The 18,942-nt window shown below is 42.6% G+C and overlaps 1 protein-coding gene across 1 annotated transcript; it reads left to right on the forward strand.

Moving 5' to 3' along the window:
• The first annotated feature begins 155 nt into the window (after positions 1–155).
• Positions 156–18,613, forward strand: LOC307026501 (E3 ubiquitin-protein ligase RNF31-like). Its single transcript, XM_079661935.1, has 24 exons — positions 156–341; positions 1,284–1,489; positions 1,757–1,903; positions 1,984–2,139; positions 2,260–2,316; positions 2,736–2,850; positions 4,392–4,553; positions 4,653–4,800; positions 5,893–6,044; positions 6,348–6,562; positions 6,726–6,956; positions 7,725–8,081; positions 9,334–9,519; positions 9,607–9,813; positions 10,162–10,335; positions 10,754–10,852; positions 12,334–12,423; positions 12,573–12,687; positions 13,054–13,166; positions 13,517–13,630; positions 14,474–14,522; positions 14,655–14,751; positions 15,741–15,906; positions 18,057–18,613. The coding sequence occupies exons 2-24, from the start codon at positions 1,286–1,288 to the stop codon at positions 18,102–18,104; spliced, it is 3,402 nt and encodes a 1,133-aa protein (XP_079518061.1). The 5' UTR covers positions 156–341; positions 1,284–1,285; the 3' UTR covers positions 18,105–18,613.
• Positions 18,614–18,942: the final 329 nt, after the last annotated feature.

Below are 18,942 nucleotides of genomic sequence, written 5' to 3' on the forward strand. Positions count from 1 at the left end.
ACTTATAATCTAATTGTACCATAACTGGTTAATTCAAGTGTTCAGAAACAAATAAAAAATGTTAAAGACCACTTTTAAATTCATGTTACATTGTGGGAATTATGCTTTTATATTGAAAAAATAAAATCGGGACAGGAAGTGGAGCCGGAACATAAGACGTCCAACTGTAGTTTCCGCATTAGCTCCAGAGGCAACAAACCGAGTGTAGGTGAAATATGAACCACTGACATGGGTTTTTAAAGAGCTTATTTGTATTAATGGAAACTTAAATACTTTCGACGTTCACTCCGAAGCAGGGAATAACCGTCTAAAGTCGTGACGAAGGTTTCTACATTGAGCAGGTTTGTGAGTTACAAAAACTTTCGGTTTCAACTTACGTGAATTGTTGTTATCTTGTTTTTCTTGCTAGCTTCAAAGCACCTGACTGACACCGCCAAACCGCGTTGAATATGATTATACCCTGGAGAAACATTAGTAACAGTGTTGTCAGTTAATGGTTTTAAATGTGGTTAACGTCCATTGGAGTGACAGTAAGATGAGCCTGGGCTTTCCAACAGTTGTCATATGATTAAAAGTGCATTTTTAAAAGTCACTTTATGACATATTAACATTTGTCTTGCTGTGAAATTGTATTCATAAAAGAAATGGTGGACAGTTACTTACCCTGTACTTATTTAACATTTCACACCTGTCAAAATATCCAATCTCAGTCAGTTTCCTTATTTAAGGCAAGGCAAGTTTATTTTGAAAAACAAATCAGCCATATAGGTAATTACTAGTGCTTTATATAAAGTATAAGAATAACAATTAATTACCATTTAAAACAATAACAAGAAACAAAAGGTTAATAAGCAGCTACATCCTCAATAAAACCGATATCACCACCTTCAAAACACTTACAAAAACTCACTTCTTCAAACTGGCTTTTAATGTGTGTTGTTTTATTGCTCGATTTTAATGTGACTTTTACTATATGTATTAGTTGTCCTCTTTTACAACCTCTGTAAAGCGACTTTGAGCACCTGAATAAATGTGTTATTATTTATTATTAATATTATAAAAATGCAGTATAGTTAAAGGATTTAATATATTTATTTTTAAATATAAACTGTTGATTTTTTTTTTGCAAGATGCAATTCCTGCAATTTGTCTTAATGCATTACAGTTAAAATAGTAGAACTTCATCACATACTGTACAACAGAGAACACAGCACGTTCTCCCATAGGAGTAACAATCATGCTTTGATTTAAACACTAAATATATCCACTTCCCTCTCTAACAGCGATGAGCGGTGGTCCTGCATCGGTCCAGATGGACGAGGTCAGGATCAGAGCCCAGTCCCTCCTCTCCGCCTCAGGTGTGGCCCAGGATGTGAAAGCGGTGGTCCAAACCATGGCCGCCATCGCCCTGCCTCTGTCAGAGAAGTACCGTCACATCGGAGTGGAGGCCATCTTGAAGGAGAACACAGCCTGCCGCAACAAACAGGAGGTAAACATTTCTCCATCTGGTTGTGCTGCTTGGATAGACATTTCCTGACAAACCGTAAATATACAAAAGCTGATATCATACAAGTATTTAGCTGTGACTATCCACGATACGTTTAATCAAACTCTAAACTGCTCATTTGTTTTTATGAACTGAAATAAACTCAACTGCATCACCTCATAGTAAAAAGAGAATCACTCAACTTGACTGTTTTGTGGGTATAGTCACCCATATGACTAATTACTCTCATCAATTGTGTCTCTTTTTCAGGTTCTGGAGTCCTTGAGTAGACTGATCAAGGCCTTCAGTATCCTGGAGAAGTACGGCTGTAATCTGACCAGTCCTGCTAGGCCCAAATACTGGAGGAGCGTCAAGCACAACAACCCTGTCTTCAGAACCACTGTGGATGCCGTTAAAGTGAGCAACAAATACATTGATCAAATCTAAAGAAACTCTTGTGAAGTGCAAATATTTCAATCCTCATTTTGCTTCCACAGGGAGGCCGGAGAATCTTGTTTCTCTACGGTTACACCAACCAGCAGATCGACGGCCTCAGTTTCCCAGATGAAGTCGATGGACCAGACAGGGCTAAAGTTGCTTCGGTGACGCTGGAGGTCATGACCTTACGCACAGAGGTGGACATGGTCATAAAGGTTGGCATTTGTTTGAAAGCAGTCATTTGAATACCTTGAACATCGTGTGTGTGCGTGTGTGTGTGTGTGTGTGTGTAAGGATTTCATTGTTTTCCATGTCTTTTATTTATGTTTGTTTAGGGCACACATCCTCACATAGAACACTTCAAAGATATCATCCCATTCATCATCCAGCAGGTCTGTACAAACGTTTCCTGTAGCTTTACATTTTAATCTGTTTAATCTATTAGCATTTTGACTCGGCTTGATTTTTACTCTTGAATTTTATAGCAGCTTTGGAAAAAAAAAAATCTATAACTTTTGGATTGACACATTTTTGTGTACTTAAGTATTTATGAGTTACAGAAACTAAATAAACAGATAGATTGTTTCCAGAAATGATCTGTGTATTATTTTGTCCACATGTATGCACAATCATGAAGAGAACATTCATTAAATATTAAAAAAGTAACACTTAACAATGTTTTAGTATAAAATGTATATTTAATTATACACAAATGCAAGTAATTTGACATATTTAGCTCCAATCTTTATTCACTTTATTTGTCTGTTGCACGGTAAAGGTTTAAAAGTGTTGAATGTGATGCTTTCTTCAGGATCATCTGGTGAATGATGCTGTGGTGATCCCGCCTGGAGAGGAGCAGCAGGTTCTGGGTCTTCCTCTCAAACCCACTCAAGTCCTCGTAGCACAACCTCCGACACCATCAACAGGTGAGCGGCCACATATCCTACAAGTCTAACTTTTTCATTTTTCAGAACGACAAAAGCATACGATCTCTTTTACAAGGGAGACCTGCCGCACATTGGTTACACACGTAACAGAAAACAAAAAGGACACAACATAATGACTGGGGTACAATTTACAAACCTATTCACAAAGACAGGTACCAGGAGTATCAAACATCAATTCATCAATATTTACAGAGTGTTCCAAGCTAGAGGAGCTGCGCACATAAAGGTGTTTGTGCCTAAAACAGTCCTAGCACTCGGTACATGTAATAAAAACACATCCTGATCTTAGGCAATAGCTACTTGCGACTCTGAGCAGATGTAAGGTGGTAGTTTACCCAGCATGGCTTTATAAATGAACATGTACCTGACTGAGTCTCCGAACAGTAAGTGATAATATAAAACAGTTTTCTAGTGAATGTGTGACATATTAAGCCTACTGTATGTTAACGGCACACATTTAGATTCAGCAGGGAATATGCAGGAATCCTGAAGTCAAATTTAAAACCTTTTTAAGACCTTTTCCATACATTTGAAGACCTCATCGCCACTCGGAGTTCTAACCGGTTACCTTGGCGACACACTTCACCTCACATTGCCTATATACAGTATTGATTGTCCTTCCTCCTTATCTTCCAATCATTTGGACGCAGACTTGCATTTCCCCATAACCATGTTGTTTAACAACCGGCGTAAACGGACCTTCTCGCGCTATCAAGCAGTGAGCGTGCGATGTCCTGTTCAGATGACGTCACACCCAACGGGATGCCATAAATAAACTACACAGAATCACACTACACACCTACGCAATGATTACATTCAGGCAGACTGTAGAATACAACCTCTTTGGACCATTTATACACTTATTGGAAACAAGCTACAAAATGTAACACCTTGGAAAATTAAGTTTTAAGTGTAATACTTTTTAATATCCTTCATTTTCGCTAAATAGATTACTTTTTAAGACCCCGCGGACACCCTGTTCAGTCTCTGATTGCATGTATCGTGCACTAAACATTGTAGTGGAAATGTCTTATGTTACCTTTATATGCTAAAACCAAATGCTTCTAAAAGCATTGTCTAACACTACTGTACCGTTTCTTCATATGTGCTGTTTCCTCTGCATACTCTAAAGAGGGTCATTATTCTCAAGCGCTTCAAGGCCACAGGGCTGATCTGGCAGACCATGCTGATACTCCTCTTCACACTAAGTTTGAACTTCCATATGCTGATAACCGTTATACTTTCGACAGCTACACATAAAACTGTCTGCCCGCCCTATCTTGTAGATAAGCTTTGCTATTCTGTGACTATGGCGCACACTCTTGCAGACTATCCTGTACTCTGTGAGACATGTGCCTTTGAAGCTTCAAATAAATAACCAACAAGACAACGCTGCTTGCTTTCACCAGTTTATTATTGATTACTCTCATTGTACATCTTTACAGTATTGACGAGTTTAATTATCCACAACAACATGCCTCTTGTTCATCATCTATACCTAAACATTTCATTTCTTTCAGGCTCTACTCCAGCGAGTAACTGTAACCTGTGTGGAGCCACAACAACTCTGTTTTGCCCGTCTTGTGACAATCAATCTTTCTGCGATGCGTGCGATGGCCTCTTTCACCGCCACCCTTCCAGAGCCAATCACAAGAGAGACAAAATACAGAAAACCAGACAGGGTAAGCCAGATTACAACCTTTTTGAAATAAGTAATTCAGCATTGTTTTGTTTTTGTTGACCGCTATGTTTTTGTAATTCGTTTTCCTGATTGGCTGTAGAGGCCTGCACCATCTGTGGGTCTTCTGCTCACGCTGCGTGCTCCACCTGCGACCAGAGGCTGTGTGAGAACTGTGACAAGCTGTTCCACTCTCACCCCGACCGCATAGGCCATCACAGAAGTATTATTACACCATCTAAAACATCCAGGTGAGGAGAACAGGAACTTTATTTCACAGTCACTTCTTTATTTGGCAAACGTGTACCAAGATTGAAGGTCACAGGTTAGATTTACTCTTTTGTACTTTCCTTAATATTTTTGAGCATCCATTCAAGATGGCTGCTGTTCTGTGAATACGGTCTCCCCCAAATGGTAAATACTCTCACAGCTAGAGGTGGGAAGACTTCAATCTCAGCACTCAAACCTTGAAGCAACTTAATTCCTAGCATTAGCAAACCCCTAAAAGATATATGCAAAAACATAATATGCTCCAGCAAACTCTGTCATATAGATATGAAGAGTAACTTCCGAAGACGTATTGTCCACTATTTTACTTCCAATTAGTTCGATCTGAGTGAAAACTAGATATTTAAAGGTGACCTATCATGCAAAATGCACTTTTGTACGTCTTCTCTACATGAACATGTGTCCCCGGTGTTCCAGGGAACTCACCAAGTGTCAGAAAACACAACCCTCTCTATTTTCCTCCATACCCAAATCTCTTAAAAAGGGGCTGCAACGGATCTGATACAGACGGATCCAGATTTGAACACTTCTATGACGTCACACAAGTGGCGCTACGGCTATTGGGCCAACTCCACCAATCAGGAGGAGACAGCCACGGACATTGCCGTTGGAAAGCGCTGGAGACGCTGTAGTACATATGCCAGGCCTGTAGATGGTGCTGTTCTCACAGAATCAGCCCATGATGCAAAGACAGGGTTAAATTCAGCGAAATGAGGAATGGCTAAAATGCATGATCTGTTTGGTATTTAGAAAAATAAAAAGTATAAATATGCTTTATATAGGTATGGTCCTACACTGTATTATTCAAATATAGCATGATAGGTCCACTTCAACTTAGCTTTTATATCATATACTATTGTGTTTTGATTTGATCTAATGATGGTTTACTTCCTCAGTTGTATCCTTTATTTAGGTTTGTGTTTTTCTAACACTTTGTGCCCATGCAAAATGAAGTGAATGAAGGATTTATGATGCTGTTGCAGTGCTGTAAAAGAAAGGAGAGAAGCAGCTTGACTATACCTTGAATGAGATTGTATTGCTTTACTGTCTTCCAGTCCCTCTCTGTCCCCTTGGGAGTGTGCTCACTGCACCACAGTGAACGAGATGCGAGCCGTGCTCTGCTCCACCTGCGAGCGCCCGCGCCTCTCTACAGCTGCATCCATCGCTCTGGAGAGCCCCATGTTGGTCCCTACCTCTCCCAGCACAGGTGAGACCAAGAGATAACTCAATACAAATACACGCTACTTAAACTGCACCTTTCACAACAAAACTACAAAGTCAAACTTGGCAGTGGAGCTGGAAGAAGTCTTGAGTTTTGCAGGACCGTTTAGCACCATTTGTTGGCTGTGCTAAATACTTTCATCACAGCATATTTCAAAGAGGTTCTTACATGTGCAATAAGTATTAATAAAACTCTGAAAAATGAAGGTATAAGAACACCAGTCCCTCAAGGAAACAAAGTCACTTCATGTGTTACGGTTTGATTGAGCTGTGTCTTCTCCCCCCTCAGATTGGCAGTGTAAGAGCTGCACAGTTGTGAATCAGGGCAGCAGCATCCTGTGTGAGGTGTGTGAGCGCCCCCGTCTGGCCACTCGCCCGCCTGCCGCCTCACTTCTATCCAGCTTAGGGTCTCTGTTCAGCCCAGGGTCTCTGGCCAGCCCAGCGTCTCTGGCCAGCCCAGCGTCTCTGGCCAGCCCAGCGTCTCTGGCCGAGTCTGGGACAAAGGTTTGTCTTACTGCTGCTGATAAAGCTCGATTCAACTCTTCATTTTTACATTTGAAGACATCAGCATGTTGTTTGGGTTGCTCTTTAACATCCGTTCCTTAAATGAGAAAGGGGAAGATACGACAATGTGCTCTTCAATGTTTCTACTGTGTCTTTTTTTCAGTCTGCTTCACAGTGGATGTGCGAGTTCTGCACCTACGTCAACACAAATCCCGTGGTGGTGTGTGAGATGTGCAACCTGTCAGGTAAAGACTCAGCCCAGCCGGCTGCGTCCAGCCCCAAAGAAAAACCCCAGGTGGGAGTAAAGCCTCAACCCAAGCCCAGAGTCAACCTGGATGCCAAAAGACAGAAGATGATGAGAGACGACGGCCTCTATCTCCTCAAGCAGATCAGAGTATGTCAACACAAATGCATCTCCCATTTCCCCCCCAAAAACTGTCCAAAGCCCCGAAGATAGTCTACTCCAGGGGTCGGCAACCTTTTTGCCATTTAAAAAAAAAATGTTGATCAGTGTGCCGACGATCGTGAACTGTCAACAGGAGGGCGGGGGGAGCCTCGCTGCAGGGAAGCAGTGTGTGGACCTGTCAGCGCAACTTACATGATGCGGTTTAAACACATTTAAATAATTGGTTTAAACGGCATAATAATAATGACGACCGTCCGTTCTGTGATTCTCCAGAACACACACATGGCCGGTCCGCCCCTGTGTAGCATGTTATTCACTGGGCTTTCAACTAAAGATACAGCCATGCAAAAACTGCGGCATTTGTACAGCTCCTTATGGGTACTGCAATTTGTGAAGTGCGGGGGCGCGCTCCGGCAGCACTTCACCCCTGATCGTTTCACCACGTAAGAAAGCAGCAGCAAGTCGACTGGAGTTAAAGAGAGCAAGGCTGCGTTGCGTGCATGGCTTCCTTCTGCAGGGGAGACGTTCAGGATCCGAAAATAATGTTTAAATATTTTGCACACTTATTCCACTTGTGCCACTGGTTACGGTGGCGCGTGCCACCATTGGCATGCGGCACCGTAACCAGGGGTTGCCGAACCCTGGTCTACTCTATATATTAAAACAGGGAAAAGCAGCAAATCCTCACCTTCAGTTTTGAAATTATTTGCAGGGATTAAATAAAACTACCAGATTCGCTCTGTTTCTCCTTGGTAGGAAGCAGAAAAGCGCGACATCAGTGCTGAGGAGGTGTACGCAGCCATCGGCCTGTGCGGCGGCAGCAGCACCAACCCCTGTGATTGGCTGGCGTCAGAGCTGCCTCACCTGCTCGACCAAATCTGCGCCATGGCTGCTTCCGTTCAGCAACCCGCGGAGAAGAAAGTGGGTGAGGAGGAGCAGGAGGAGCAGCAGGAGGAGCAGGAGGAGCAGGAGGAGCACGAGGAGCACGGCGGGCAGAGCGTCGCAGGAGAAGGTGTGAAGCTGTCCAGAGCCGAGGCCAAGCTGGCCTGGCTGTCTGCAGGAGGAGACATAGACAAGGCTGTGAGACAGCTGCTGAGGGACAGACGAGCCAAGGTGGGAATATTAAAAATGACTCTTAAACACAGTATATTCAAAAGATGTGTTCCTGCTGGAGGATGATACGTTTAAGCTGTCATTTGAGATCCCTATGCCTTTATTAAACATATTATTAATATCCTATGTTTAATGAAATCTGGAACTGATAACATAACTGGGTTTGACCGGCAACCAAAACTAAGCTTGCTGGTTATTGCTCCTTTTTATATCTGATTTCTGACCCTGTAGAATCTAAGAACATCATTGAATATTATCTCCTTAGTAACAACCATCATTTATGTTTGGCTACAGTCAAATATCAAATACCAGTGGCGAACCGTCAGGGCCTTCAAGGTATTCAGAGAATACCCTGGAACACTCAGATAAAACAAACAAAAAATCGATTTAATTATAGAAATAAAATGTAATAAAATGAATAAATGAGAATGGTATATGTGTTGTTGATCTGTAATGTTACATTGTTACGTTGATTTGTTTGTCCTTCTCGGACCATGCACTACGCATTTCATTGTTTTTGTGTTAGAAAAGAAAGCGACCAATCAGATCTTGTTCTGGGTCTCTGGGTAGAACATGCTTCAACCAAGGTATTCTACATCCTTGATAGAACGCCCTGGCCCTCGCACTGAATGAGAGCGTACGTTTGGACTGACAGTTTGATCAACCAATCATATATTGATTTGTAGCCAATGGGCGTATTCTTTCAGAGTTTCCCTCGGTTCCAGGGTATTCTAGAAGGCCCGCTAGTTAACTGGCTCGAGACAGAGGATCTAGATGCGACGAAGCAATTCATGCCGTTTTATTGTTTTTAACGTGCAACAGGTGAAGATGAAGTTGTTGCGGAATTGTTGTGAGTACCCTTTTTCAAGACGACGATTCAATGAAAAGACGGACATTATAATTCCGCGAAGGGGGGGGGGGCAGCTTCGGGGGGTGTGTGTCTACAGAAGTTCCAGTTGTGATAGACACGGTTCGCCACTGTCAAATACATATACCGTACTCAGTGACTGCAAAGAGGTCAAATAAAAAGCCTGAGAAAACCGGACTCCTCTCCTGGTTTTATGACCTTGAACGATAACACAGAACAAAGGCGGCCTGTGCTGAGTTGGGAGTGATGTGTAGGAGTGTTGTCAAACCCTCCTTAACCAGCAAACTTTGTGTCTCTTTTGGGAGACACACAGTTTGTCTCCTGGAGAGAGAAAGAGATAACGTTCATATGAAACGAATCCGATTTTCTCTCTGCGTGTTACAGATGAAGGAGCTGCACTCTCTGGGCTTCAGAGACGCGCTGCAGTGTGAGGAGGCCCTGCGGCTGAGTGGAGGAGAGGTGAAGGGGGCTCTGTCTCTGCTGCAGCGCCCCCTGTTGGAGCCTTTCCACCGGCGAATCTGGGCCAACCAGGCTGAGCCGCCAATAGATCCTTCAGACCCGGACAAACCGGTTAGGCTGCAAAACACCTGAGGGCATTCAGTGAGCATTTCCAGTAAATCACATGTCTTCATGTCATGCTCTTGAATCTCTCCGCAGAGGATGTGCAGGCGTCTGCTGGCGCTGTACGAGCTGCCCAGCTGGGGGCGCTGCGAGCTGGTCCTCTCGCTGCTGCAGGAGCCAGACGCCACCTACACTCTGGAGGACGTGGTGCAGGCCGTGAAGGAGTCCCAAGACAAGGACTTCATCAGGCGTGTCCTCAAGAACGAATGCCCCTGCTGTCTGAGCAGCTTCCCCCGCAGCAAGGTGAGGGTCGAGAGCTTTCAGACACAGTGTAACAGTGCGGACTGTGAGGAATCAAAACTCAAACTAAGACGCTTATACGGCACATTGCATTTTTATTCAATGATATTTATCTTGTCAACTTCTTTAAATACATGACTTTTTCTAATTTAAATCATATATGGACCAAAACACTGAATGCCATGGTGAAGCAATAATAGAGCTAAAAGAAAGAAACACATTTGTTTCTTTTCTTGGAATATATTCAAGTTATTTCATTTAGCATTTTGCATAATTGTCAGCTACTTATTTCTTACTTTTCTTTACTTTTCTTTATTTCGTACTTATTTCTTCTTCTTCTCCGTGTTCCAGATGCAGTCCCTGACTTCCTGTCAGTGCTCCGTGTGCCACGAATGCTTCGGGTCCTACTTCAACATCACCGTGAGAGACAAACACATCAGAGACATGGTGTGTCCCGTCTGCAGCGAGCCGGACATCAACGACCCCGAACAGCTGGACAGTTACTTTTCCACACTGGACATACAGGTACCAGGCGAGAGAAACATGATGATGTCATTGTTTACAAAAAGAGTCCTGTTTGACCGCTTCACTTCAGGTTTCAAAACTGTCTTGTATTAATTATGAGCTCTCTCTATATTATGTAAAAAGAACTCCACCATCATGATTCAACCGTGATTTTAACATACAGTATATACATGAAATACAGCAGCATTTAAAGCCTCTCGGACGCTGAAAACAGGGCTGTTTAAGTTCTCACAAAGCTTCAAACATTGGATGATCGTTGAGAATATTTAGCATTCTCTATAGATTAACCCTACAGGATATAAAGGAGTGGGGGGAACACTGGGGGGAGTAATAGGGACAGTAGGGAAGTAGTAGACTAGTACATTGGTAATGACATGTATGCTAATTGTTGAACGTTTTTGATGTTTTGTTTTCCCAGCTGCGGGGCTGCCTTGAGCCAGGCGTGTACGATATGTTCCATAAAAAGCTGACTGAGCACACGCTGATGAAAGACCCAAAGTTCCTCTGGTGCTGTCATGTGAGTTCATCACGATCTGGTGTTCCTCCCTGTTCCCAGCCTTCAGTCCGACTCCCTCCTCCACCTGTAGTTTGCATGCTTCGCGTACAGATTTGCCTTTTTAATGAGTTGTTCTATTTTTAGCTCTGTTGGACCGCCGGAGCTCAAGTAGTTTTAGTCACACTGTGATTTGAAACGGAAAAGTTATGGGAACATACAATTTAATGTCAATGGTTCAGGAAATTAGTTTACGTAAAAAAGTGAGTATAGTAAGCATGTACTACTATAAGGATATAAACTAAGAGGGATCCTACATGAAATAAAAAGCAAAGCTCACAGAGGGAATTTTTCTGATGATTGTATTTGTAAGGGAAACTTCTGTCGCACTGGAGAGTCAGGACTAAGAGAGACACGAGGAGAGTTGGAGCTTTGATGTCAAACACTGATGTTTATTACAAGTATCGGCCGGAGAATTTCACATCACAAGTCACAGCAGCCAGAGGTTCTGACTGCACGGGTGCGTTGCCACATCAATTCTGCCCAGCCTCTCTCTCTCGATAGACCTTTTAACTAGTTTACAGAGAGTTAATCAACAGCTTGGAACACTGGAGATATCCCCAACATCTGGATACGCTGAATCACTTGCCACTCTTAGGCTCTGCGGCCGAGAGTTGAACGGTCATAAACTGAGAATAAGTGCAGCAGCACATTCTTTAAAGGGGACCTATCATGCAAAATGCACTTTTGTACATCTTTTATACATGAACATGTGTCCCCGGTGTTCCAGGGAACTCACCAAGTGTCAGAAAATACAACCCGCTCTCTTTTCCTCCATACCCAAATCTCTAAAAACAGGGCTGCAACGGATTTGATACATGTGGATTCTGATTTGCACCTCTATGATGTCACAGAGGTGCACTCCGCCTGTATGGTCAACTCTCCACCTATCAGGGGAATGAGAGGTTGCCGTGGCATGGCAACAGCATAGCAACAGCATGGCAACAGCATAGTAACATGACGCTTGTGCCTCGCCCCCTCTTTTGCAGGGGGGGGGGGGGGGGGGTGTCAGCTCCAGCTCCAGCAAAGACAGAGCTGGAGTGAGGCAAAATGAGGCATGGCTAAAATGCATGATCTGTTTGGTATTTTGAAAAATAAAACTTATAAATATACCTTATATGGGTATGGCCCTACAATATATTATTCAAATATAGCATGATAGCTCCCCTTTAAAGGAGATAACAGAGTCAGGGTTGGTTATTAACGTCAACAGGCAATAAAGTTAAATATCTTAGGAGTAAAGACAAAATTATTCCCTCACAATGATGTATTGTGTTTTAGTCCTCACAAACAAATGAAACACTCCATTATTATGTTCTGCATTCATCTCAAAAAGAGATTGTAAAGGATAAGAGTATAATAATAACGTACATAAAAGGACACTAAATCATGCGTATGTATGTACACTAGAGGAGGAGGTGTAAATATGTGTTCTGCCTCCTCAGTGCATCTCTGGGTTTATCAATGAGGGAGACCAGCTGAAGGTCGCCTGCCCTCATTGCAACAAGAGTCTGTGCGCTCGCTGCAAGAAAGCTGTGAGTATAACTGAGTGTGGAACCATTCGTCTTCCCGTCTAGCTTTTCATACTGTTTAGGAATTCAACCTTGAAACGTCGGCTGCTCTTCAGTGGACTGACTTGGAGGGAGGCGCTCTCTCATGAAGTCTCTGTTTTCTCTGCTGTCAGTGGGAGCCCCAGCACCAGGATCTGTCCTGTGAGCAGTTCCAGCAGTGGAAGAGGGACAATGACCCCGAGTACCAGAGGCAGGGCCTGGCCGGGTTCCTGAGGGACAACGGCATCAGTGAGCACACACACACACTCACCACATAACCACCTGACCTTTGTTTGTACATCAACCTCAACCACCACACTCATTGATGGGTGGTTGACACACAAATCTAGCCACTATCATTCCTTGAACAGCTTAATTTAGGACACAATTTATATTTAAAAGGCGTGTACTTACAAAAAGCCATACAGCAGTTTGTAACCATTATTCTGATTTAGTTTTCTGTTGAATTCAAGTGGAGTAGAAAGTGGCACAAAAAGTCTCACTTACCTTAAACCTGCTGTATATCAGGAAACTACTTGTTAATGTACTTTGTTACATGACACCTCACCACTGTTTGGAATACATACATTAACAGTATGTGGTGTTTTCTCGCAGCCTGCCCTCAATGCAAGTTCCAGTACGCTCTGACCAGAGGCGGCTGCATGCACTTCAGCTGCTCCCAGTGCAGGTACCAGTTCTGCAGCGGCTGCAACAACCCCTACCACAAGGTGAGCTTCTCAAGAGACACGTCTTCATTCAAGTTTTAACAGACTCCTAATTGATTTATGTGCTTAAAAACATCAGAAATAATTACTCTTCAAAAAGGCAATATCTACATTTTTTAGACGTATCGTTTGGTAGTTCAGAAACTGTTGAGTGTTGTCTGTTCTCGGTCATGTCTTTTAGTTGCATGCTTAGTTGTGTCTTCATTTTTTGACAAGATGTTAAACATCTGCTCGTCTCTCAGTAGTTTTTTATCTGGCAATCCATTTCAATTTGTTTTTCTCTTGGAAGGACTGGAACGTTTTTGACAGCATCAAAACATGCTCCTGTATTTCTTGTTGTAATTCTCTTGCAGACAATTTGTAAAATGCCCCGTTGCAATTACAACGGCCTGCATGCTCATCACCCCCGGGACTGTCTGTTCTACCTCAGAGACTGGGAACCCCCCCGACTGCAGGCCCTGCTGCAGGTACTCATACGTTGGCTTTTGTCACAAAATATAATATCAACAACAACATATTTGAAAATACAACATCAGTGTTTCCCATACATTGATTTATTTGTGGATCTCATAAAAAAAAAAAAGATTATAATTATTTTTATTTTTTATTTTGGTGGTCTAATTGATAGTAAGGTGGGCTGATGATCGGAAGGTTGCGAGTTCAAATCCCGCCTGGAACACCACTACTAGTGTGCCCTTGAGTAAGGCACTTGGCCCTCACTTACTCCGGGGAGAATGTCCCTGTAATTGGTCATTGTCAGTCGCTTTGGAATAAAGCGTCTGCTGCTAAATGCCTAAATTGTAAATGATATTTTTGGGAGAATAGACCCCTCAGCCCCTCAGCTCCTCAGCTCCTCAGCCCCTCAGCTCCTCAGCTCCTCAGCTCCTCAGCTCCTCAGCTCCTCAGCTCCTCAGCTCCTCAGCTCCTCAGCTCCTCAGCTCCTCAGCTCCTCAGCCCCTCAGCTCCTCAGCTCCGGTGTGTCTCACTCATTAACAACGCAACACAGAGCAACAAGAACGTTGTCAGCTACAGTAGCCATGAACTCCCATGTATGTTCTTATTTGAGGGGGGGTGGATGCGTGGGCCACCCGAATAGGTTAAGGGGCCTTTGGGATGCGGTGCCCCCACAATAGAATCAAATTCTGTGGGAAACACTGAACATTACATTGGAATATTGATGCAAAAGAAAGACGGAAAAGAAGAAAAAACTCAAAACAATAATGCTCCTCCTGTTTTAATAAATAAATGATCAGCTGTCGTTGTATTGAATGTTAAAAGGATGTTTGTTAATTTGCCTTTTCCCTCCTCAGAAGCGCGCTGTGGAGTTCAACACAGATCCCTCTAATGGAGCTCAAACTGGTAAAACTTGTCTATTGTCTACCTTCACAAAGCTTTTCACTTTACTGTAATACTTTAACAATACAATAAACATGTTAATCTTGTTTGAATGAATGTATAATATGTTGCCTTTGCTTCTCCTCTGCCACCCAGATGCGTGTGGTGTGATGGAGCAGAAGGATGAAGCAGGGCAGCCGATTGATTCCCCGTGTGGACACCAGACTCAGCCGGGGCAGGCCGGACTCTGCGAGTGAGTGCTTGGAGCGCTGCTTCACAAACTCTCTGGTTGTTCGACAGGACTTTACCATTTCAAATAATATTACTAAACCACGTGGTATTGTAACCGAAGAGGTAATTCATTTGAATGAACCTTAAACTAGTTTGTTCAAATTAACACATTGGACAACATTCAAATATTTCCACATACTATGACTTCTTTTCAATTGTTTCGACATAGTATTTTATGTAATTCCTGTCATTTTTACTGACACACTATACTACGCCTTATTTCGACATCAAATATGACGTTATTTTGTTATGACTTTTTTTTACAATTTTTTCGACAAAGTATATCCCAATCAATCTTTATTAATTTATATAGCACATTTAAAACAACCTTCAGTTGACCAAAGTGCTGTACAGGCAATAACTACAATATTAAATAACACAATGGGAATATTCCACTAGTATTAAACGCCAGTGCAAAGAGGTGAGTTTTTAGCTGAGATTTAAAAAGTTCAATAGACTCAGCAGTGCGTTGTTAATGAGTGAGACACACCGGAGCTGAGGGGTCTATTCTCCCATATGTACTGGGAGGCTGTTCCACAGTCTGGGAGCTGCAACACCTCGGTCACCTCGGGTTTTAGTATATGTTGTTTCTGTCCTTTTTATCGACATACTCAAACATCGCTCAAACAACAAGATCATCATCATCATCTACAAAGTCATTTACAGTCACTCTGAAAACATGTGTGACTCATAGGAGTGTCCGTGTGACAAAACAAAATGAGGAACATTTAATTTGTGACAGCTGTTTCTCGTTTTTTATCTTCTCTGAAGCCTTTGTCTTTTTTCAACATTCTATAACGAGCCTTATAATTTATAAGCCTCCACATAAAATACTGTGACCTTTTTTCAAATTGTTCGACATTTTTTACTCCCTTCATTTACTGCTTTTTTGTTTTGACATTTCTTAACTTGGTCTTTAACCAAAGGTCTGTGTTCCCTCCGGTTCCCCAGGAGACACTACAGGGAGTACCTGGTGAGTCTGATCAACGCTCACTCTCTGGACCCCGCGCTGCTCTACGATACTGCGGAGCTCATTCGAACCTGTGAGAGACACCAGGTGGACGAGCAGAAGGGAGAGAACGAGGACGATAATGTCTACCACGCTCGACTTATTAAGGTGAGAGGCGTCTTCCTCCTGCCACAGAGGTCAGGGGGATTGGTCCAGATCGAACATTTGAAAAGAAAGAACGTTGTGCAGACGCTAAAAACATTACATCACACTTCGATGATGAAGCCGCTAATCCGATTCAGTGCAGCGGCTCCGTCGTTGAGCCCATGTTGCAAAAAAAGTCCTGGTTTCAAACGTGTCCGAGTATCTTGGTGACTTGGTGACACGGAGGCATGAGGCATAGTGGGTTGTCCGTAGGTGTTCAAACCCCGCTGCAGTCAGCATGTCGTTGTGTCCCTGAGACACTTCACCCCAAACTGCTCCCGTGGGGATTGCCCACAGTATTGAGTATGTAAGTGACATGTAGTGTAACTTAAGCCCCGGCCACACGAGGACGATAACGGTCGTATCCGCTACAGTTCACTGTCAGATAGACGGTTCGGCCACACGAGGCCGACATGGAAACGCAGAAAACGATAACGGGTCCCAAGGTCGGCAGATCTGCCAACGAAACGCTCTGTGGGGGGGGGGGGGGCAAACGGCTCCGTGTTTACGCCTATACGATCATTCCCTGATAACATTGAAGCAAAACCCCCGCCTCTCCTGCTCAGAGATCAGCTGCTGGGCTCTCAGAAGAGGGGGAGGAAAAGAGAGGCTCCGTTTTTTATTATTATATAGAGTCGTTATTCATTTGTTTTAAAGCTCAATAAATAACAAAGAAGACCTCTGACCGGCACTTTTTCAAATTTTGTACGGAAGATTTGAACTTTAACGGACATGTTGACCGGCGAAAAAAAATCTAACTGGAACTGCCCCACGGTCCCCTCGTCCCTTGGAAGAGGCGGAGAGGTGGGTGTTTGTCATCTGCTGGTGGACTACCGGAGAGATTAGGCTTGTTTGAGACGCGTTGCGGCTCGTCTCGAAAGTAGACGAGAATAGCTCATCGCAGCCGGGGGGGGTTCTCAAAAAGCTCGCCTCAAGTCGGATTTCTCGGAGTCGGCTTCTTCTTGTTCTTCTTGTTCTTCTTGTTCTTCTTGTTCTTCTTGTTCTTCTTCTTCTCTCGGTTTTTTGGTGGATTGCAAACACTTTAAGGTGCATACCGCCGCCTCCGGAGTCGGCTTGACTCGGTTTGCATTTATAAAGAATGCACACACGTGTTTAATCGTCAATGTCAGATATGTACTAAGTAAATACATTTGTTCCTGCTCAAGATTAGATTCAACTTTATTGTTATTGCACAGATTACAGGTACTGAGACAACGAAATGCAGTTTAGCTTCCAACCAGGAGTGCAACAAGCAGTAAAGTGAAAAGTAATGTACACAATCTACAGAATAAAATATAGAATGAATTGAATGATGAATAAACAGTGAGGGGTATGAATATACACAGCAGCCTGTGAGCAGTATGAACAGTGTGTATGAATATGCTAAGATATATAAAGTATGAAAACGGTAAGCAGTCCAAGTATAGTATAACATATATAGATATTAATTTCATGATGATAAACATTGTGGAACAATGATGAAAAATATGAATGGAAGTGGTGACGTAAAACTGACACAAAACAACAACAAACTTTTGCCGGGCCAATTGGAGTTTTATCAGCAGCACGTGGTAAAAACCACCAATGAGCGCTCAGCTCGAGATACCAGCGAGTCGTTTCCCATCAAGCATTTCGCTTCCGCAGCACAAGGAGAGGAACTGCGCCGCCTCGCCGCGCCTCGCTCTCAAGGCAGCGGGCGTCTTTGTCCCGCAAGATTTCAACGTCTCATGTAGGCGAGCCTCCAGAGCAAGTCGGACAAAATGACTAACCATCATGCAACGCACTAGCAAGACGTTGATCGCAATTGCGCACTCGCTTGTCTCAAACAAGCCTATTTACAGCCTGCCATAGGTACTACAGCGTCTCCAGCGCTTTCGAGCAGTCTCGTGTGAGCGGACACGTTTCTGGTGCCTTTTGTGTGTGGACGGAAGACTTTGTTGATAACGATTGCGGTCCGTTTGAGTTATCGTCCTAGTGTGGCAGGGGCTTTATTTTCCCGTCTCTTCTCAAGGTTCCTACAGAAGAAAGCATTTGTGTTAAATATGTATTGCAAAGAAGTGGCTATGATGTTTTAAAACTTGGCATCTGTTCTTTTTCTTTGTTTTACAACACAGAAACTGGTGGACGTCCCTCTTGGAGAAAAAGTTCCAAGAAACAAATAAATGTCTCTGGAAAGCAAATACATTGATCACTCAAACCACAAGATGCAGCTCGGGCTGATTTTAATGATCTGCAAAGTCATTTACAGTCACTCTGAAAACATGTGTGACTCATAGGAGTGTCCATGTGAGACAACAAAATGAGTAACGTTTAATTGGGGACAGCTATTTCTCGTTTGTGATCTCTTATCTTCTCTGAAGCCGTTGTCTGTTCCTTCTCTCACATTTTAAGATGAAACATGTATTTCTCTGTTGATAATCATGATAAAAGGAAGATTTTTGTTTCTTGGTGATTTTCATCTCAATTTATCACAGACACTTTTTTTAAATTTCATAAATGTAAAGGAATTATATGTTGGATAGGGTACAAGATCTTATATGAATATAATTATTATATTGCACTTTAAAGAAGAGCCTCTTTTCAGAAATGTATGTAAAATATTGTCCAAAATTATATATTAATAATAATAATTAGAATGTTGATACTTTTAATAAAAGACACATTAAATGTTCTGCTGTCTGTTTTGTTCCTTTCTTCTTCATATATAAAGAATACAAACAATAAACAAATTAGTTGGTTAGTTTGACATTCCTGAGTCAAGTTATAATGGGCCTGCTTCTCCAAAAATACATAGTATAGTATGTCGTAAATGAAAGAAAACGGCATGTATAGTTTGTTGAAAATATGAGAAATTGCCTAGTATAGTAAGTCGAAAATATCAGAAACGACATACTGTAGTAGGTCAAAACATATAAAAAAACATTCAAATTACAGTATATAGAAAATCAGTAATCAGTATGTTAAAAAAAGATAAAAATATAGTATGTTAAAAATATCAGG

This window comes from Notothenia rossii, assembly GCF_949606895.1.
Source record: "Notothenia rossii genome assembly, chromosome: 12".
Taxonomy (NCBI): Eukaryota; Metazoa; Chordata; class Actinopteri; order Perciformes; family Nototheniidae; genus Notothenia; species Notothenia rossii.

Coding starts and splice junctions, on each gene's coding strand:
- LOC307026501 (XM_079661935.1), top strand. CDS start 1,286: ATGAGCGGTGGTCCTGCATCGGTCCAGATGGACGAGGTCAGGATCAGA. Junction 1,904..1,983: donor CCACTGTGGATGCCGTTAAA/GTGAGCAACAAA, acceptor TTGCTTCCACAG/GGAGGCCGGAGAATCTTGTT. Junction 12,424..12,572: donor GCGCTCGCTGCAAGAAAGCT/GTGAGTATAACT, acceptor CTCTGCTGTCAG/TGGGAGCCCCAGCACCAGGA.